General features: G+C 31.6%; 1 protein-coding gene across 1 annotated transcript in view; it reads left to right on the top strand.

Annotated features, from left to right (window-relative positions):
• The first annotated feature begins 781 nt into the window (after positions 1 to 781).
• The window catches only part of LOC139502743 (ADAM 17-like protease), a 53,199-nt gene continuing 30,252 nt past the window's right edge, over positions 782 to 23,728 (top strand). Inside the window, exons 1-12 of the mRNA XM_071292309.1 lie at positions 782 to 911; positions 3,166 to 3,289; positions 3,844 to 3,977; positions 4,740 to 4,828; positions 5,348 to 5,463; positions 8,907 to 8,989; positions 12,089 to 12,222; positions 14,613 to 14,696; positions 15,968 to 16,057; positions 18,469 to 18,607; positions 20,080 to 20,199; positions 21,149 to 21,270. Coding sequence (XP_071148410.1) covers positions 851 to 911; positions 3,166 to 3,289; positions 3,844 to 3,977; positions 4,740 to 4,828; positions 5,348 to 5,463; positions 8,907 to 8,989; positions 12,089 to 12,222; positions 14,613 to 14,696; positions 15,968 to 16,057; positions 18,469 to 18,607; positions 20,080 to 20,199; positions 21,149 to 21,270 — 1,296 coding nt within the window. The 5' untranslated portion in view covers positions 782 to 850. The remainder of the gene's footprint in view (positions 912 to 3,165; positions 3,290 to 3,843; positions 3,978 to 4,739; positions 4,829 to 5,347; positions 5,464 to 8,906; positions 8,990 to 12,088; positions 12,223 to 14,612; positions 14,697 to 15,967; positions 16,058 to 18,468; positions 18,608 to 20,079; positions 20,200 to 21,148; positions 21,271 to 23,728) is intronic.

The raw sequence follows: 23,728 nt of genomic DNA on the forward strand, positions 1-23,728 counted from the left end.
AATGATAATTGTATATAAATCAATCTTCATAAAATTATCCAATAGAGAGTTTTATCTAAATAAATAAGAATATTAATTTCCAAAATTTAATAGTGGTCCTGATCAGTCAGTTTAGGTTCTTTTCTTTTATTTTACATGTGCTTTTTCGCATTCCGTAACAAAGCTGTTCGAGAAAAATATTTCATTAATATGGGCTATATATGTAAAGAAGTTAAAGCAAACTGGCCGTCAGTAGTTGCAACCTTTTCACACATTTTTATTTGTCTTTAAGGGCGTTACCATTTGATTTTTAATTAGGGGGGCTAGGATAACTTTTTTTTACCTGCCTTCTTTTTTTTCACTCTTGGAATAAACATCAACTGATTATATTTCCAAGTTTAGAAACATGCAACTAGTTATGCCAAAACATGCCGAGTACAATAGAGTACAGTTAAGAAGATTTGTTGTGCTTTTGGAATCATCACAGGGTAGTATCATATATATATATATATATATATATATATATATATATATATACATACAGAATTTACAGTAAAGCGTCTTCATAATAGTTGCCAACTCAGTTCAAATTATGTTCAGTTAAACCGGCGGTACAGTATCATGAAGAAAATACAAAATAGTCCCAGCTCGAATATATATATATAAGATCTAATTAGAAAATCAGATCAACGTAAACGCTCGAAAAAGCTCTTGTCGGAAAATAGTATTCTTGCGTCGCTGCGGCATATTTTAGCAATCAATCATTTCTGAATTTTCCCGCCAAATTTGGAGCATTCATTATCTCCCTTGAAGGAACCGGAAGTTTTGATGTGAGCGGGGTTACCAATGAAAACATTTTTAGATTGAAAAGATGTTCATCTGTAAACTAGTGCATATTTGTCTATTTGTTCACGTTGTTTATGCAAATCACGGTAAATGAAATGTTGAGATTATTTTTTTTACATAATCTGTACTGAAAAATCACAGGCACTTGTTTCTATCCATTGGAAGGTCGACTATCCATATAAATAGACTAGTGGTAGGTCTTTTCACCACCGAATACTGCCAAACACCACCGTACATTTATTTTATCGTTATATGTGACCCCAAAAAAATATTTTAGTTATTTATTTATAAACAAATCATAAAGTTAAGAGATCAACTATCTACATAGAACAGAAAAGGACAGTGTATAACACACTTTTTGAACTCGGCCGACCACAAATGTATATTTTTTTCCATTTTTTTCTTCTATGACCATGATGATTACATGTATGTCTTCGATAAAATATTTATAAGAGACAAAATATCAAAATCTAACCGATGAAATAGACCAAGGATACTTGAACTGATTACTATTAAATTACAAAGGTATTTGAATTTTATACACACCATGAATCTGGAGAAAAAAATCATGAATCCGGAGACGTTTTTCTTTATATTGATTTTTGACTTTAACATTCAAATGATGCTCATGAATATCTTAAAATTGATGAAAATATATGTATTTCAAATTATTTAATCATTTTATTGTAAAATATCACTGTTTTTCTTAGTGTTTGGTGGTTTTTAGGGTGTTCAGCGATGTTCGGTGGTGAAAAGACCCACCCTAAAAAAACTAGTCCAAATAATAATGACATCTTGAAAGGCTATTATATTTTTTCTTCAACACCTTACATCAACGGACGGCGCCAAAGCAAAAATTCAAAATAGCCTTCCAAGACGTCATAATTATTTGGACTAGATAAAAAATTGTTTTGTCATTTGAAATGTTTTACATTTTGCATGTCACTGTTTACAAAAATGGTTTATCGCTGAATATACGGTTTTGATTTTTGGATCTCCTGTTCCTATTGACTTTTGTTGTTGTGACGTCACACGCAGGCACAGTTAGTCATATCCCGTACAAAATTATAAGGCGTATTACGCCTGGAAAAAAGGCGTAAACCAGGCGTAAGTGGTAGTTACGTGTCTAGATCCAAGCGTAAGGGAGCAGGAAACGTAAATTTGTAGTCCTTACGGGCGTAGAAAAAAGCAGTTAACCTGGCGTAAATTGAAATAATCAAGGCGTAAATTGAAATAAGCAAGACGTAAATTTTCTTACGGGCGTAAAACTGTTGGTATGGCGTAAATAGAAATACCCATAATGCTTTGTTTAAAGGATCATGGGATTTTTTTTTCAAAATTTGGCTCTTTGGTTTTAGTTTGTTAAAGTTGGACACATGGCAGCTTCATATATTCAGGGATAATTTGCTTGTTTTGTGCTTTTTGGAAGAATCTGAAATTGGAAATACTGAATCAAATAAATTAATGAAAATTGTGAAATAAAAGGAAAGTAGTAATACATGGTAAATAATAATAATGTGAGTATAACTAAGTTATTAAGTATTATGTTCTATCAGAATTTTTGAAATCCCAAAACCTTTATCCTTGGATAATAACATTAAAATCTTTTACTTTAAGTTAAATTGCAGTATTATCATTTATAAATTAGTTCAAAAGACAATAATTTTCAAAAACAACTTAGTTAAAATGCTATTTCAAGAAAAAATAGTTGTTATAATTCTTATTTAAACTTAAACTTATTTGAGCCATTGTCTGCATAAAATGTATTTATTTCTATATTAGCTTCTTCAATGGTTTTAAATATTTCAAGTTTTTTGTCAAACAATAAGAAATAAAAGCAAGAGTACAGAAGTTTGTATCAAATACACAAAAGTACACAGCTTAGGGTTAATACACTGAACTAAAATAAGTGTAGTATTATGTAAGGATATTACGCCTGGTTTATTTATTGACCAGGGGTACTCATTTGCATATTACGCCTATTTTTTTGTGAAACAGGCGTACTCATTTAAATTTTACGCCTGGTTGACGCCTGGACATGCATTTTGTAAACACTGCAATGCCGCCAGGATAAAGTATGATTTTTACGCCTTGTTTCCGTGTCATATACGGGCGTCACAGTTCGTACAGGATATGCCTCCATATGTGACCTGTATCCCATTTTACAGTAAAATATCATCTGATTGTGAATGAAACATTAAATATACACAAAAATATGTGGATTTTGTGGAATTCTGCAAAAAATATTTTTAAATTTGTATTTATTAGTTAAGAATGTGTGATAAACATTGGATATTAGATGCACACTAAAAACTGTTCTTAATAAATTTTATATTGCAGGATCTATTGATGAAAAGTTAGGCTATTATGAGACACTTGAATCAGTTGATATTGAAAGTGTTGCGAAGAGAAGCATTGGTGATTCTCCTCATAATAAGCATGTCAAATTTTCAGCTTTAGGAAGGTAAGTATATATAGTGATTAATTTCAGTTTTAATTTTTATAGGTCCGATTTTCTTTTAAATCATGATTGATTAATGTAAACCAGTTTTCAATTTATGCATCATAATGACATTTCATTATTGAAACCAGTTTTCTTTAAAAATCACTATGACTTAAGTATCCTTACCATACAGAAAACTATTAACATGATTAAAGATTAAAAAAAACCAGTGACAAAATGTTACGCAATTCATAAGAAAGAGAAACTATAAACATGATAAACACCAATGTTTATTTACAAAACAATTTCAAATATGACAAATAGTTCATGCATTCTATCTATCTGTGTACTTTTGCATTTACATGTAATTACAACTTTGACTATTACATGAGGTAGCATGGGTGGCTTATTAACAACTTCATGAACTTGAAAGAAATATTTTTTTCATTAAAATTACATTTACATTTAGGAAACAGAAAAAAGTAAGATATTCATTGTATTACATGTACAGTGGTTCATTTATTTTATTATAACAATATAATTTGTATAAATAATGTTTGTTAAATATTTTTCAGAAATTTTTCTTTGAATTTGGAAGTAGCAAAGGGATTATTTACGCAAGATTTTAAAGTGCATTTAGTCAACAGCGATGGAACCTTTTCAGATGAACATCTAGATACTAACAGCTTTTATTATGGAACTTTAGATGGTAAGAATAGCATTTTACAAACAACAAACGAATTTTTAAACTCATTGTATTTATCTCTGTTAAAAATATCGATTGCTTTCAAAAAGTTAACATTATGTATATTGAAATTAAAATTGCAACTAAAAACTTCTAGTTACTCTCAAGGCCCCAAATTATCTGAAAAAGGCACCACATCAGATAATCTAATCTTTTGATTTTGGACCCTCTAGTTTGAAATTCCTTGTAGTTTGGTGTTTTTATTATTTTACTTTTATAATGTACAATAACTGAAATGTTGATGGATTTCTTTGTATCAAGTCCTCATAAAAAGATAACCGTCTAATCTCCTAACTAGAGATTGTAGCAAAGATCGACTGCCATCAACATGGCAACTTAAAAATAGAAATTAATCACCACATTATAATTTTTGCTGTCATGGTCAACTGAGCAAGTTTCTTTTTTTAAAGCATAAGTTCTGTCGGAGGGGATTTCTGAAGCAATAGTCAACGATTTTTTTTTATACATAGGGTTATTCAATTTAAACACACATAGTATCTAGGAAAGGTGTCATCAAAATCAGGGAACAAGTCAAATTTTGAATTTTACTTACCTTGATTATTATCACTGTACTTGCCACCCACCCATATTTCAGATTTCACAATGCCATTTTGCAGGATCTTTGATATAAACTTAATGAATCAGGCCTTATTTATTTTTATAACTTAAAGTTTACTGTTATTATAAAGAGAAGAAACTAATAAACCGTACCTTTTGTGTTTTTAGGAGAGGAAAAATCTGAGGTGAATGCCTTTCTCCATGATGGGGTTATATCTGCCACAATATCTATCCCTGGCGAAAGTTTTATTATTGAGGTAAGTTATAATTGTAGTCTTCTATCTCCTTCTTCCTTATCTTGAAAACCACTATGGGCAAAATGATGGGTATATGATAAAAATAAGAAGATACATGTATGATACCAATGAGACAACTATATATATGTCATCTTCAACAATGAGTAAAACCATTATTTTTCTTAAATTGTCAGATGCCACCTGAGAGGAGATAATGTCCTTTCTTAAGATTTCTTACTTATTAGGCAACATTCTGTAGAGTAAATTCTTACTTTATTTCAGTCCAATGGACTCGTGTTGATTAAAGATTTCTTCAATTAGTTAGCCACATCCACAAAAAATAGCTATAAGTACAAAATCCACGAAAATAAACTCATCATAGATACCAGGATAAAAATTTGTATGCAAGACGCAAGTTTTATCTACAAATTAAAAGACCTTTCAGTGAAGCTTGAATCAAAAAAGTAAAAAAGGTCAATAAATTAGGAAATTAGTCCTGCATGAATAATAAGAATCCACATTAAAGAAAATCTGTTACAGCCAGCATGGAGGCACATAGATACCCTTGTCAGAGCCAGCAGAACTATGATGGTCTACAAAGGAAGTGATGCAAAATGGCCTAAAGAAATGGAAGAGGCTCAGAAAGGGGGAAATGGGTAAGAGTTAAAGCCAAAAAAATGTCTGTCATTTTTGTGGTTTAGGGAATGCACTGTGATAAATATAGATACATTTAAATATGATTTATGACAGCAACCAATCATATTTCTTGTATTGAATTGGCTGAAAATAGATATTACATTATCTTTTTTTTATGGAAATACCAGCCTTTTTTAATAAGTACCGTATCCCACCTGGTGCATTTTCTGGTTAACAGCCTGCTTACATACAGTATCCGTGTATCCGAAAAATCAAAAAGCCTTTAAAGAATTATGTAGTCCTCGGACAACTCTCTGTTTATGTCTAGTTTATAGTGAAACATATGTATTAGCATTGAAAGCCTTGGGTAAATAGATATAAGAAGATGTGGTATGAGTGCTAATAATTGCCAATGAGATAACTCTGCATCCAAATCATAATTAGTAAAAAATAAACCATTAGAGGTCAAAATACGGCTTTCAACACTAAGTATTGACCCTCATCGAACAGCAAGCTATAAAGGGCACCAAAAATGACTAGTGTACAACCATTCAAACAGGAAAACCAATTGTCTTATCTATGTAAAAATCAAGAAACACTTATGAACCCCATCAACAAATGACAACCACTGAACCACATGTTCCTGACTTAGGACAGGTACAGTACGCCCAGAGAGTTTGTAATCATGAACTCTAATCACCCATTTCGGACTGTAGCAGTGTGACACCGCGAATCACGGATTATACTCCCAATTTCCTCCAAAGATTCTCTCCCAACACCGCGTGGCCGTTAATTGGTTTATTGCCCATCGGATGTACTGAAAATTAATGATGCGTGACAACATAATCGGATTAGCCAGATTTATTATCTATGTACATTTAATCGATCTTGATTGCACCTGTGTGTTTTAAAACACGGTATTAAAATGTCCTTTCTTTGACAGATAAAAGTATGACATTATCAGTCAAAATAAGATAATTATTCTTGTATGTTTTTGTGCCATATAATTGTCTTTGAAATAAAACGTACCAACGAATACAAATACGAATAAAACACTTTTTTTGTATTTTTATTAATATAGTCCGGTCAGGTCATAATTTGTGTTTTTTCAACAAAGACGATTTTACCACAATTAGTATCTTTTATTACCTACTAAGTGAGCAATGTCCGGTTCATTAATTGATCAATATATAAAAATCAACTGGCTTAAATCAAAATGTTGTTTTTACGGTAATTTGTCCAATCTTAACCCAAGAGTTAATTTATCGGACCAAAAAGTGAATCTGTTACTTTCAGTTATTTTGCAATGTAAAATATTATGTTTCACTACCTCCGTTACATTACTGACTTGAGTTATTTGAATTCAGAAAAGAAACTGTAAAGTGACAACTCTGTTGAACGAAGGGAAAACGTTTTATATATATGCAATGTGCCCTATATTCATAAAAACACAACACTGAGAGACATTCCCCGCCCAGACACAACACAATAATCACAACCTTATTAATTATATAAAGAAAAAAAATCATGTATTGTTTATCTCTGTTATGATATGTTATTGATCCTTTATTATTTGAAATTAAATTGGATGTGCGCAATCCATACTTTACTGCTCGTTAAAAGTCCTTGGTTAAATAAAAAAAAAGAAGTATTTCAACAATCACTGTAGAATGAAAATGAAATTATATCGTGAATGAAATATGTGAAATAAAATGTGGATCGGATTTTAACGATCTGCACATTTTCACAGAGGATCTCTACCAACGCTCAACAGAAACTGGACAACATTCATCGTGTTTTCATCTACCATCAATGTATTGTTGACCATGAACGTATAAATAATGTCCACTTTTGTGTTCACTGAGAAACGTAAAAATAAAAGGCTAGGTTCGTTCATTCAGAAAAGGATTATATTTTGTGTTCTGGTTAATCAAATTTATAAGGACCTTCTAGAGCCTCAATCTTAATGCACAAAAATATCAATCATTACAAAGCTAATTTAAATCCTGAATGAATTTTCCCACGGTCATCCAGAAAGGTCACCTGAGTTTACTGTTACTTGATAATATTTCCCGCCAAATAAAAATCTCCTGGACAAAATTGATGTCACTATTTTTAGCATTCAATACTGTGAGCGAGTTCAATCACGCACTGTTGATCACTGAGATGTGTATCGTCTTCCCATGGCAATTAATTGTTTTAAAGATATTTAAAGATCACTGTCCTAAATACAAGTTAACACACAAGTTTACATTCATTGTGCGTAAATTAATATTATGCAACGACAAGTTGATGCAGCTATAGAAGTATTCCTGTTATAGCCTAAATGTATCATTCTTTAAGTAATGCTAACAAATCGTAAAGAGAAAATGCCGTAGACTTATTAAGCATAACGAATGGTGAATAGTATTTTCTTTTTTACTTGCATCTTTACAAGATTACATGAGACACATAATATTCTTTTAACTGCTCACATTTTATATTCAGCGTTAGTTTTCGTTAATTTTAACGCAAATCATAAGTAATATAATTTACCGATAAAAAAACGAGGTCAAAATCAAGTATAGTTTATTTTAATTATAAAACTTTAATGTACTTGAAAGAATTAACAACAACATTTTGCTTTTCAATCTTTTATTTGTTTCAAGCAATTATGTAATCGTAAAATGAAAATTAAGTAGACTTATTAGCATTAGTGAATAATATTTTCTTTTTTACTTTTTAGCTTGTATACTAAACTTTGAGATTTGTAATTTTCTTTAAACTGCCCACATTTATTCAGCATTATTCTCCGTTTATTTTTACACAATTATATCTCTTTTGTGAATTAAATATTTATTTACTGACAAAAAAACAAAACCGAAGTCAAAATCAAATACAGTTGTTTTTAATAAAACTAATTTTAAATGTACAGTGTAATTAACAATAACGTTTTGCTTTTTAATCTTTTATTTGTTTCAAGCAATCAGATATATAACCTGATTATCGATAGACAGGAAATACAATTGTTTAATTACATTATAAATCTCACATGCCTTGACTCTCGCGTACCGGCATAGATCAGAAGGATTAGGGCAATTAATTACCTGGTGTGACACCGCATTACACCGGAATGGGAGAGATGTCACTAATACAATAAACAAAAGGTAGCGAATTTACGCGGAAGTCGGAGGGAATACTCCCAAATTTCTCCGAGGATTTAAGGAGGGATGTCGGAGTTTCCTGGTGTTACACCAAGAAAAATTTTGGTGTATGGAGTTTGGGATTACAAACTCCCTGGGCGTACTGTACAATCAAATGCATGCTTGACTAGATCACAGTATAAACACAGTAACAGATATATAAAAAAATTAGAAACAACATTCTTAATTACACGAAACAGTGACTTATACATGTCATATAAAGTGTATTTACTTCTAGAATTTTATGCACTTTGATGATGTTTATTTTCAATTAATTTCAGTCCAAATTTTTGTGGTGCTGCTCATATAGATGGTGATGACGGAGAGACAGCAGGAGTCACACATGCACATGATCATGATGAAGGTACATTTCTGTTACTAGGTTGACCATTACTTAAACTTTCTTGGAATATAGCTTTTATGCCCAACCTGGGATAGTAGAGGGGCATTCTTTGCATCTGTTTGATTGTCCATCTGTCCCATTTTAGGTTAAAGTTTTTGGTCAAGGTAGTTTCAGGGGTTCAAATTAACATTTGGTACTGGAAGGTTCAGGACCTTTGACACTCCAAACTAAAAGGTCCACAACCTAAATTCCAGGTCCTACTTTTACTTGAAATATTTCCAAACTCAGTAAGATACAGAATTAATGTGCTTTTGGTGTTAGGTTAATTTAACTTTGTTTCATTGTCAACATCACTGTTGTATAACATGTTTAATGATAAATGTAATTGTCTTGTATATAAATTGAAATAATCTTTTTTTTTGTATTTGGGAGGGTGTCACTGTGGGTAGGTGTGTTGTCTCAACCATTGGTAATTAATTACTAATTATACCATTATATTAAACAGTTCAAATGCAAAGCTGTTTAAGTGTATCATATCTAGTTGCACTATTATCATATATTAGTTCCTGTGTGAAAATAAAGTGAGGAACTTCCAGATTTTTACTGCCCCTTCAAAATTGAGATGAAATGACCTCTTGGAATTGTAGTAATATGCTTACACTGTAAAAAAAAATCTTCATGTAATATCAACATTTATTAATGATAAAGAAAATTACTGTCACATTTTATTGGATTTTAACATGAAAATTTGTGAACTAAAAGTAATTTTGAGTTTCTGTATAAAATATTTTCTACTTTTTCTATCTTTTCTATATATCTTTTTGTCTTTAATTCTAGTGTTTATATTTCATCAGCATAGATGTATTTTGTCACCTGCCCGGAACTTATTTTTTTTTCATTTTAGTTGATAGGCAAACCCTTATTTTTTGGAATTACCCTTATCCGCACCTGGAATCGGATCCGGTATTATGATTGTCTTCATTTCCGGTTTATGGCTCTATTGTTTTTCAATGTTGTTTTGTCAGTCAGATACGATTTTACTCAGATTTTCAAATTACTTGTTGTCGATTTTCGGTATAAAGCTAGCGGTTGAACAAAACGAACATCGCTGTCATTAATAATGAAGCTGAAAATACATTTTGAGATCGTTTGGAAATTTTGGCAAAATTAATTTTTATTTTCTTTCATATCAAAGGTCCTTCGGACGTAGCTACAGTCGTCCGCCATAAGTATTGGTAAAAACAAAATGGCCGCCAGTCAATGTAAATCTGCACCTGAAAAAACTTGGAACTATTTAACAAGTAACAAAATAAAAAAATCCTACCTCAATACTTTGTTATGTTTCCTTTGTTCCTCATTACTCGTAAAATCCTCCTTGGAATGCTGTTATACAACGATTTCAGGTAAGTAACTGTCAATTTGTCCCATATGTCACGAATTTCACGTTCCAGATCTTTGGTATTATTTATGTTCTGAGTTCGTTTTTGCAGTTTCCTTTTTAATACCCACCAACAATTCTCTATAATATTGAGGTCGGGACTCTGAGCTGGCCAGTTCATGCTTTTTAGACCCGTTTCCCTACGAAAATCTTGAACAGATCGGGCTCGATGGACGGGGGCATTATCATCTTGAAAAACGTAGTTATCATCTGGAAAATGACGAACAACCACTGGCCACAAGTTATTGTCAATAATTTCAATGTATTTTAAGGCATTTATGTTACCTTCAACAACAGTAATAGTTCCGACACCATGGTAAGTGATGCATCCCCAGATCATTAAACTATACTTGCGCTGAGATGGAGGGCAAATACAATCTGTCAGCCACTCTTCTCTGACCTTTCTCCAGACACTGACACGAGAATCCTGCCCAATGATTACCTTGCACTCATCACAGTTTTATGTAAATTCCCCCTGCAATATGCCACTCGTTTCTTCTTTGTTGACCTCACGGATACGAATTTTTTTCTTTACTGACCGCTTGTGAAACCCATCAGAATGTAATTTACGTTCAACAGTTCGTTTAAAGAAAGGTCGATCAATGCTCTCATTAAAAATATTAGTAATTTCAGATAAAGATTTACGGCGATGTTTTTTTACACAACGGGAAAGTTTTCTCATGTCCCGGTCATGAAAGGATTTTGGTCTGCCTGTTCTCCGAATGTTTTCTATATCACCCCGGTGCTCATACCTCTTCAAAATACTGTAAACAGTACTCTGTTTAATGCCTGTCAATTTGACGATTTCACTTTTTCTGTAACCTGCATCATTTAATGCAGCGAGACGACTTTTCTGATCAGATGTCAGTTCTTTTCCCTTGCGACCCATTTTGTTTACATTAGATACAACGTAAGTGCAGACGCCTCTGACGTCATTACGCACTTGTCACATGACAACCACATGTTTTTCCACATGATCATCTATATATAGATTCATTGCCATCCCGATTGTGACATGGAGACGACGGTCAAATCTTGTTTACCCTTCCGTGACGTGACCGCCATTGTTGTTTTACAAATACTTATGGCGGAGTACTGTAGTAACCAAAACGAAAGTCCGATTTCAAAAGTGGAAGGTCGTGGACCTCGGACCACTGCTAATTTGAACCCCTGAGTTTTTTATTAAGTTGAAAGGTCATTTAATAATATTTATCAAAATTTATAAAAAAATCCTGCAAAATGCAAACTGTCCTATCAAATTCATTATAATTATCTGCCCTTGATTGATTGTTTTAATGATTTCCTCTGAAAATTTAAATACAACTAACAGCAATTTATTTTTGATAGTTTAACATTTAATTTCAAGTTAAAGATATTTCTATTATATATTGAATGATTCTTGGTAAATTCATAACTATACTTTTAGATGTATTGTTAAATTAATAACTATACTTTTAGATGTATTGTTAAATTAATAACTATACTTTTAGATGTATTGTTAAATTAATAACTATACTTTTAGATGTATTGTTAAATTAATAACTATACTTTTAGATGTATTGTTAAATTAATAACTATACTTTTAGATGTATTGTTAAATTAATAACTATACTTTTAGATGTATTGGTAAATTAATAACTATACTTTTAGATGTATTGGTAAATAAATAACTATACTTTTAGATGAACATGATATGCCCCACAGCAGAAGAAAAAGAGCAACAGGAAAGAAGTTGTGTAGATTGATTGCTGTAGCTGATTATAAGTTTTACCAAACTATTGCTGGCAATGATATTTATGATGCTGCTAATTATATAGTAAGTTTTAATGTAGAATTATTAAAAAGATTGATTATTTGATTGAGCTGTGTTTGCTTTACGCGCCCCTCAGTGCAAAAAGGCTATACTGCGGCAAGAGATAATTTGTATATTTTTACAATTTAAACTATTAAAAAAAAATAAGTATCATCACATTTACATTGCATACACAATTATATGATATAATTCACCTTTTCAGAATCTAATGCATTCTGGGTAATATTTTCAAACGTGCTTATAAAATTTTTGTGATTGGTTAAAAAAATCTTAGAAATTGTCAAATCAACCAATGAAGTAATGCTATTTTGAATTTGGCTTAAGAAATGAAATTACTCATAGTGTTTCAAATTTAGAAAGTTCAAGAGAGAGACAAAGAATCCAAAGGGACATTCAAACTTGAAAGGAGGAAACAAACTGACAATATCATAGCAAAAAACAAAAAGACGAACAAGAGTACACAAAACACAAACATTGAAAAACTTAAGACTGAGAAACAGAAATATGATATAATTCACCTTTTCAGAATCTAATGCATTCTGGGTAATATTTTCAAACGTGCTTATAAAATTTTTGTGATTGGTTAAAAAAATCTTAGAAATTGTCAAATCAACCAATGAAGTAATGCTATTTTGAATTTGGCTTAAGAAATGAAATTACTCATAGTGTTTCAAATTTAGAAAGTTCAAGAGAGAGACAAAGAATCCAAAGGGACATTCAAACTTGAAAGGAGGAAACAAACTGACAATATCATAGCAAAAAACAAAAAGACGAACAAGAGTACACAAAACACAAACATTGAAAAACTTAAGACTGAGAAACAGAAATCCTTTCAAAAACTCAAAAATGGGATTTGAACTCGTGAAATTTATTAAGTCATATTTATTTTGGATAAAACAATCAAAAGAATTAAAAACATAAAAAAAACTTAACAAGAACACAAATACATTGATACAAGATTTCATAATTTTATTTTGTGTATTTCTATGTTAATCAATGAAGACATATATATGAAGTCTACTTAATATCTGTTTTTGGATTAAAACTGTTTTCTTCTTTGATAATGGGTACTAATACCATTTTTTTTATGTTTTTATTTACGAAAAATTGATTACTTTTGGAAAGACAACAGTAGGCCAAATCACCCTGTTATGAAAAATCAAAATCAGAGGAAGACAAGAAAACTTGATGTCATAATTCCAGTTCAAATAATTTTTATAGCAATTATAATCAAATGCATGTAATTGCATAACCCTCAGACTTTTTTTATATTATAATTCAATACAGTTCTAACGCCTGATGGATATCCGGATTGAGATCGCTAATCACTTGTACCTGAACTTGTACAGGTAGATCAACAAACCAGACAGGAGAATACTATCTGAAGATAGACGATTCATTTGTCAAATTATTCAACTAAGTTTCCGCAAATGCTTATGATAATTTAGATTAAATAAATAAATTAATAATCCAGTTACAAAGAAAACAGTTTAACAAGTCGAACACATGCTTTTATTTTGACTTATGCAATCAGCATCCACCTTTTTTAAGAAGTACAAAATAAGACGTAAAACAGTAATTATTATTTCGTTGCAAATAACTTGAGTACTGCTGTATTGTAACGATAATATAGAATTGCTTTAAAAGTTAAAAAGTAAAAACTTAATATTTCCTGCAAAAAATATTGTATCATAATTCCGAATTCATTTCGTAGTTTACAATCAAATTGATACATCCGCATTTTCGGTTGCTATTCAGACTCCAAAGATGCATGTTGCATAGCATCAATTTGCTAGATATAGTCATTAAAAACCTTTTCATTTGTCAACGTTTAATTTACAAATCTCTTTTACCTTTTACATAACCCGTACGGATCGTTTTGTTGTTGCTGCATATCAGCCATACCGGTAATGGGTTCATGACTATTGAATTTCACAGTGTCCATGAAAAATAAGCTCTACATGATTTTTAACCCCCATGACAATTACCAAAAACAGCAAGAAAACTACATTGGGACCTTCATGGCAGCTTGTGGTCTTTCTCGACTAAAAGGAGGGGGGGGGGGACCATGAAGGCTTGGTCTTTGAATGGTTAGAAACGGCAATCATTGAAAATATTTATACTTCTACTTATAAGGATCTATAATGAAAATTCAAATAAGTATAATTTAAGCAATGAATTAGCATGTTCACCAATCCTTATGTGGAGGGATGAAATAGTTTCGATCGCGCTACACTGTACGGCGTAGACACGGTTTGTGATAGTGAAAGTTCCTCCATCGTTCAATTTTCATCCATGGAGATCCCTGGTGTTTTGACTATTTCTTTTTTGACTATTTCTTCACATTGTGTTTTGACTATTTCCTCACAATGCGTTTTGACTATTTCTTTCAGGTTGGCATTATTCAGAAAATCAATCTGATCTACAAACCAACTAACTTTGGACAAGGAGTAGGATATGGAGTAGAACTTGCTATGGTTAGTAGTCCATTGAACAAGTATAGAATTTACAAACAACAATTTTTTTTTTTTTTTTTTTTATTTTTTTTATCTTTTTTTTTTTTTCAATAGTCAGGATTTAACATACATGTACCCCTACACTACCACCTGACAAGGGTATCAAGGGGTTACATATTATAGAAAATAATTCAGTAAACAATTTTTATCACTGACAAATTGATTTTTACAATTATAATATTTAAGGTTACATATAAGTTTTATTTGGTAATATTTTCTCGCTCTCTGACTTTCTCTCATACAATACAAATACTCTTCACTCATTTGTTATGCTACAATATGTATCTTGACTTACATTTAAAAAAAATATATTTTAAAGACCAAAAAAAAAATCAAAAAAAAAAATCAAAAGCTCAAGGATAAATTTTTGCTCATAATATATATAAAAATAAAAATAAAATTTCTCATTTATATGTAACAATAATTAGTTAAATAACAAAATGTTGCATTGTGGGTCATAACAAAAATTAACAGAAATAAAAAAAGTGGTAAAACGTAAAATCACAAAAATACTGAACTTAGAGGAAAATTCAAAAGTAAAGTCCCTAATCAAATGGCAAAATGAAAAGCTCAAACACATCAAACAAGTGGATAACAACTGTCATATTCCTGACTTGGTATAGGAATTTTCTTATGTAGAAAATAGTGGATTAAACCTGGTTGAGTTTAACATATTTTATTGTCTAAATAAACAATACAACTTAGAACAATCCTCTCGTGTGGTCAAGTGTATAACATCCAAAATATAAGGGAACTCAAAAACCACATAACAGTGGAAAAGAAAAATCAGAAAATGGCAGCCAAATATTTGAACCGGAAAGCTACGGCTAAAGTAAAGGGTTGTGGAAAACGTCCAGATCACCTGAATATGAAGCAATTACATACTAAGGTTTAAGCTAGCTTTAGTTCATGTAACACCTCCAGGAAAAACTAATACAACTGCATTTGGTTGTCATAAGATGTAAATAATTAAAAATTATTGCGCTTTATTAGTTATCTTTTTTAAATGATATTTTTTCAATATGCAAGTTATGTAAATAATTAATTATTTGACAAATCAATGCGATACATAAATATATAGTTACTAAATATAAAAAAAGGTATGATTTGAAGAGTTTAAAGCCCTTTGATATATGTACATGCACATAATTTTTATTTGGTATTAAAAGCAATGATATCTTTGTATGCTAGAATAACAGCACCTTATATAATTATTTTATATTTTATAACAGTTGAAATTACATGTAGCACCTACGCCAACATCAACCAATAAACATTACAACATGGCACAGACCTGGACTAACCCATATGATCTATTGACCGTAAGTATTGTATGTTTTTGTCAAGCTTGTGAACTCTGTCACATAAAGCTCGCCATAGGGATAGTGATCTGATGGCAGCAGTGTATAGCTAACCTCTTAAAGCTTTATATTTCAGAAAGAAGAAGACTTGGATCCTTCATACTTTTTATATATATAGACATGTATATAATTGCTTTATGATATTAAATTTCCATCTGTCATATGTCCATTGTCCTTGACAACATTTTATTTTTCATGTTGGGCCTTTTATAGCCAACTATACGGTATTGTTTTTTCTCATTGTTGTAGGACATACGGTTGCCTATTATTGCTTCCATCTATTTTATTTGAACTTTGGTGGATAGGTGTCTCATTGGCAACCATTCCTAATTTCCTTATTTTTAGCTCACCTGGCCCAAAGGGCCAAGTGAGCTTTTCTCATCACTTGGCGTCCGTCGTCTTCGTCGTCGTTAACTTTTTACATTTTGAACTTCTTCTAGAGAACCACTGAATGGAATGAAACCAAACATGGCATGAATGTTCCTTATGAGGTGCTGACCAAGTGTTGTTACTTTGTAGCCGATCCATCATCCAAGATGGCCGCCAGCGGGGGACTTAGTTTAACATAGGACCCTATGGGAAATGCATACAAATGACTTCTTTTAGAGAACCACTGAATGGAATGAAACCAAACATGGCATGAATGTTCCTTATGAGGTGCTGACCAAGTGTTGTTACTTTGTAGTCGATCCATCATCCAAGATGGCCGCCAGCGGGGGACTTAGTTTAACATAGGACCCTATGGGAAATGCATACAAATGACTTCTTTTAGAGAACCACTGAATGGAATGAAACCAAACATGGCATGAATGTTCCTTATGAGGTGCTGACCAAGTGTTGTTACTTTGTAGCCGATCCATTATCCAAGATGGCTGCCAGCGGGGGACTTAGTTTAACATAGGACCCTATGGGAAATGCATACAAATGACTTCTTTTAGAGAACCACTGAATGGAATAAAACAAAACATAGCATGAATGTTCCTAATGAGATGCTGACCAAGTGTTGTTTGTTGTCATTGCAACATCCAAGATGGCCGCCAGTGGGGGGACTTAGTTAACATACATGTAGGACCCTATGGGAAATGCATACAAAAGTCTTCTTCTAAAGAACCACTGAATTGAATGAAATCAAACATAGCATGAATGTTCCTTTTCTTATGAGGTGCTGGCCAAGTGTTGTTACTTTTAGCCAAATTTTATATTTTTTTATATGATTTCAAAAACCCAGGTAGATTCAGGTGAGCGATACAGGCTCTTGAGAGCCTCTAGTTATATTTACTAAATTGTTGGTAAAATTAAGAATATCTTAAGTTATTGTACAAGTTTTAGTACTAGTACAATACTTCAACCAAAAATAATAAATATATGTATGCTCTTCCATTACAGCTAAAAGTCGACTTTTTAAAATTTTTATTTATTGAGAAACAACAAACCCTGAAAATGAGCAGTAATTCATAGTGTCACTATAAATGGTGTAGCTGCCAGCGGACTTTACTGCAATTTCATCACCTTTCTTTAAATCCAAAACGGTACCCAGTTCCCCTGTTTGATAAGCTTGAGTTTTTATATGCACACTTAATACTCGGGTGGCATTGTGCCACAGGCTTGCAATCAAGTATTGCCCTTTGTCACTCATAACAACTGATGAAAATTGGTATACTCCTGTAATAGGTGTGGTGAAAATACCAGTGCTTGAGTCGTAGCCTTTTCCTGTATACTTTATTGAACTTAATAACGTCATTTGCTGAAGCAGATTGTTTTTGTGTCAGTACCACAGAAAAAGCAGGAGTTTTCTTTCCGCTGGGCAACATACAGCCTTTATCTAAAAAAAAGATAATATTGAATGTTATACATTTATTTTAAAAGTAATTTGTTCATATATTTCTAAGCAACACAAAACAAATACTAAACTGGTTTGCCAATATTTTTTTTTAAATAAACAGTTTACAAAATGTAAATGTATAATAGTAAAACAATGGGTCAAGTAATAAGTACAAGTAGTTGTTAAAAAACACATAATTTTCAAATATTTAGTTTTAGCTAAATGTCAAGCTGTAAATATTTTATGCCACCACAACACCTTATCACCCAAAATATTGAACATTGAATGGAAATATCTAATTAAAAATTCATGCATGGTGAGGTCTAATTAAAAGTGCCCCTGCACACACCCCATCATACATTTATTTTTGGAACAGCCCTTAGCCACGATTGATAAAGATGGAACAAGAACTGCACATTTGTGAGAAATAGAACAGAGCCCTGGGTAAAATACAGTTACTACATGGGACATGTTTTCCAAGACTAAATTTACAATTTTTACAGGTAAAATGTCATTTCTATATAAAACATTCACATTGTTTATTTCATAGGAGTTTAGCCAAGGTGACACGTGGAACGATTATTGCTTAGCTCATCTCTTCACCCATCAAAGTTTTTCTAACAATGTCTTAGGTCTAGCCTACATAGCTAGCTCCAAGTTATCAAATTTGGGTGGAATCTGTTCTGCAGGTATGTATAACAAGCAATATCACTAAAATACTGAACTCCAAAAACACTTTAAAAAAGGCAAGTCCCTAATCAAATTGCAACAACAAAATCTCAAATACATCCAACTAATGGATAAAAATTGTTATATTCTCACTTGGTACAGGCATTTTCTTATGTAAAAAATAGTGGCTTAAACCTTGTTTTATAGCTAGCTAAACCTTTCACATGTATGACAGTCGCATACAATTCTTATTTTCCTCAGATTATGAATGGATATAAGATTTGACATGTACCTTTGTTAACTCAAATATTTAATTTCTCTTGGTGTTTTTTATATTTATGCTGTCTTTATTAATTTCTGTCAAATTTCTGTACATTTTTTGGGGTATCTTACTTTAATTTCACATATAAATAAAGCATTTTAAGAAAGAAAAAAGTGTCTTAAGGACCATGGCCCAAAATGCAAAGTATGATACAAAATAAGGTGATTTTTGGCACAAAGATAATTTATATGCATATGCAAAGTTAAAACTGAAAGGAAATCCAAACATTATGAATATTTATTGAGCTTTGCAGTTGGAATGTAGCATGAATTTGAGTTATTGGTTACACTTGTAATTGTGATGTTAGGCCATGATACACCCTGTGTTCTATTGATATCACAACATGACTTTGTTTATAAAGTTAAAGGAGAGCTTCATATTACATGTTTAATTGAGCAATAGCTCACAGTTTGATTGTTTATATAGACTTCAACACAAGTTTTTAATGTTTCATACATGTGAAACACAGACAACATGCTAGATTACTGCAAGGAAATTCTTTATTTCTTTTATAGACCATCAATATAATTAGACAATATACGTATAGTGTCTTGAAATATGAAATTTATTTGTATGAGGGAGGAAATGCAAGGTTTTACTGAGCATTTCCCCCTGTTTCGTACCTGAATACAAATAAATTTCATATTTCAAGACACTATACATATATTGTCTTTAAACTGAAATTGATCCAAAAAAAAAATATATATAATAAATTTATTGTTAAAAAAAATTGTTTGGACTTTTCCTCTTGAGGTACCATTTTGGGGTATTTCCCTATAAGCATAGTAACTTATAAAAGTCATGGTTGTGACATGACTTGACATTAGTTCTGGCAAGTAGGTGGGGCTAATAGTTGAGGTCATTGACATATAAAGCTAACGTTTATACGTATAGCTTTATCTGTATAGTAAAATAGCTGATTGCAGTATAATAAAGAATTTCCTTGCAGTAATCTAGGCTGTTGTTATCTTTGTGTATCATTATTTTCCCAAGGTTTCAAGACAACCACAACATCCTCCTTGTATCCATCCTGATTACTCTACCAGCTTGTGCCGTTAGATGATGGTTCACTCGTTGCATCTTTCATACATGTATTTAACATTGAATTGGGACACAGTAGATTTCGATTTCTTCAGATTAACCTTCACATAAAATGAATTTTTATTTCAGCTTCAACGAAGAATGGAAGACCTATCTATTACAATACAGGTCTAACAACCACAAAGTACACTGGTGGGGGCACTGTATTGGCTAAACAGTCACAGCTAGTTACTGCTCACGGTAAGTTAAGTGAACAATTTTGCATTGGAAAACATTTATAAAATAATGTTATGATTCGCAATTACAGGACATAAGGATTTCTATCAGTTGGCAAGGGCGACATCAAAATATATTATATAAAACTTTATATTTCAGAGAGTAAAAGACTTAAATGTCTCATTGCTTTTATGCAGAGACCTTATGTTACAAGGTTTCTGTTTGTCATATGTTCATTGTCCTTGACAAGTTTAATCTGACCTTGGCCTATTTTCATTGTCATTTGACAATAATTTAATTTTTGATGTAACGCGTCTTCTAATTGGCTGACATTGTTTTGTTTATCAGCTCATAGACATAATATTGTCATGTGACCGTGACGTCATCAACGTTTTTTCAAGGTTTACTCCAAATGGTCAATAGTAGCTTGAATTAACTCGTATATATAATATTTCTTTTAATGATTTAAGAAAGTTAAGATTTTGATAAAAGTGGTTAATTGTCATTAAGAGCCACAACTGTGTATTTTATAGAAGAATCTCTCTTACAATCATTATTTCATGTATTTCTTTTAATTTCTTTTTCATGTCTGTGCTGAACTTTTTGTGGATACAGAAATTGGTAGGTAAAGATGTTTAACTGTAAGAAAATCTTCCAAATTTGTTAAATAGAACAAATTTATAAATATAGATTTATTTTTTCCATATCTGTAGTTAAATTTTGTATAAAGTCAAAAATTGTGTACAAATAGTTGTGTCTGTTAACTATTTGAAAAAATTACAGACAATGAAATAAACATACAAAGAAGTGAAACAGACATTTAAATTTCAAAAGAAGTAAAAATCGGTTATGAAAAAAATGTTAAAATGCATTCTCTTTCAATGAACTAATATGTTGGAATGCATGCACAATAATCTAACATGAAGTCTATTCAAATGATATTTGAAGAATCTTGGCTAACATTGTCCTCATTTCTTTTCAGGACATAACTGGGGAAGTGAACATGATCCAACATCTGGGGATTGTGCTCCAGGATCAATTATTGGTAATGGGAAATACCTGATGTACCCTTTCTCAGTGACAGGAGAAGACTCTAACAATGATGTAAGTATCTCCATGGAAACAGTAGATATTTGATGTATCCTTTCTCAGTGACAGGAGAAGACTCTAACAATGATGTAAGTATTTCCATGGTAACAGTAAATATTTGATCTATCCTTTCTCAGTGACAGGAGAAAACTCTAACAATGATGTACGTATCTCCACTCTTTAAATTTTTTAAAGATATTTCATTTCTTGGATCAGTTAATTTTGTCATAAAATTAATGAACATGGAATTAAATGAAAGGAACTATATCTTTTTCTACACATGTTTTGATGCAACATCTGATAACAGCTAGCTAGACATGTCTTATAGATTATCAGGTTTTCTAAAAATATGTATCCTAAGATATCAGCCACGAGCCACAAAATTTTTTGGAGTGTGAGTGCAGTGAACAAGACATAGGGAAGGATGATAAGGGAAATTATCGTCTTTCCCTGATCAGTTACTCGGTAATTTCTCGTTACACAGCTTTGCAAAGAAAGCAGGCATAATCAGTGACATCACAATTTCTGAGAAGAAGTTATCAGTGATGTTACAATGTGTGAGGAGACTTATTCAAGCTTGCTTTCATAAAGCGTAAAACTATCTTAGGAAGGGGAAAAGACCAGTAATAGCTAGTGCAATAAACAGATAATCAGGTTTTCTATGTATAGATATTGTAAAATATCAGCCACTTTACACAATGTGAAGTTTTTTTAGATCCAATGTTGTGCTCACTTGTCAAAAAGGTTCGCATTGTGGGACACAGCTAATATTTTACAATACCAATCATGATCTGTTTACCGTTCCGGAGCACTTGAGATCACCCATAGGTTTTGGTGGGGTTTGTGTTGCTTATTCTTTATTTTTCTATGTTGTGTCATGTGTACTATTGTTTGTCTGTTTGTCTTTTTCATTTTTAGCAATGGCGTTGTCAGTTTATTTTCGATTTATGAGTTTGACTGTCCCTTTGGTATCTTTCATCTCTCTTTTCTGATTACACATGTGCAACAATTAAAATTTTTAATATGCAGTCTCCTCAAATCAAGAAAATTATGTTAGCATGCATGCATCTATAGATGAATCAGCTGATTCCTGAAAAATATTATTTATTAACAATTTGATAAATCTTGTCAGTAATAATCATATGGGGATGAACACTTTTATTTCTTAAAATATGTACCAGAAATAATTATGAAATAACAAATTATGATTATTCTTAAGAATCTTTGTTTCTGATGGCTTCAAATTCTTCACTTGAAAAGTTGATTTTTTTCCAGAAAACTTGAATCCAAATTAATATTCAAGGTACCATAAAAACTTTAACTTTTTCTCTAACCATGATTGATACCCACAAATAAAAGACCTCTCACGGTATATTCTCACACAGATGGCTATGTTTAAAAATGTTTTGTAAATTCTATACAGAATATCATGTCAGTTCTGTCTGAAAGGAGTATAGGTCCAGTAAGATGCCTTTTTGGCCCAAAAATATAGCAGTTTTACAAAATTGTTAAATTTTAAACTTTTAGTTATTTATTGGACAGAAGAATGCTTCTGCTACATAAATATGGGCTGTTTTTGACAATACAATGCACATATATCGGGTATTCTAATATGACGTTCTTCTTTAGCTTTGAATACAAAGCCATGTTCTAATAACAATAGAACATGGGCTACACGTGATTGACGTCACAATCGAATTTGCAACGTCAGATGAATTTTGAACATCAAAGTAGTTCAAAATAGACATTTTTGTTGGTGTTGCTCGCTTGGATATTAAATAAAAACATTCTAAAACTGAGTTTAAATATTTCTGTTCTTTTTTTTTATTGTTAAACTGTTGATTTTCTATAACGTTTTTGGTTCATCAAATCAAAATGGCAACATTTCAAGCGTGTAATATGGGTCGGACGTGTCCGCTTCGAAGTACAAAATTTCAAAACATTCCTATTAGAATCGAAATAATTCTATCATGCCATGCTCTATGCTCATTTTAACATGGGTAGGCATTATATTTGTAAACATTAAAACCTCGCTAACGCTCAGTATTAAGATATTGACAAATATAATGCCTACCCATGTTAAAATGAGCATAGAGCATGGCATGAAAGAATTATTTCTTAAGTAGCACCATTAAGTCATGCTTAATTACTGAAATCTTCACAATTCTAGCATTTTAGTTAAATTTTAGACGGTTTCCGTGTAAGACGAAAGTGGCCGCATTCATGTTCATCCTTGATATTGAAATGTAAGTTGTGTTTGATTATAATACATAACATATATAAAGGTTGAGGATGAACACGGATGCGGCCACTTTCATTTTTGACAAAAACCATCTGAAAAGTGACATTTTTCGGCATATTTGGTAGATTTTTCATATCTGAGCTTGAATCGGATCGTTTTTAATGACTAAACCAGCTAAAATCTTTCACATAAACTAATTGAATCAAATGAAATAGACACTTAAGTGTTTAA

Source organism: Mytilus edulis, chromosome 14 (assembly GCF_963676685.1).
Source record: "Mytilus edulis chromosome 14, xbMytEdul2.2, whole genome shotgun sequence".
Taxonomy (NCBI): Eukaryota; Metazoa; Mollusca; class Bivalvia; order Mytilida; family Mytilidae; genus Mytilus; species Mytilus edulis.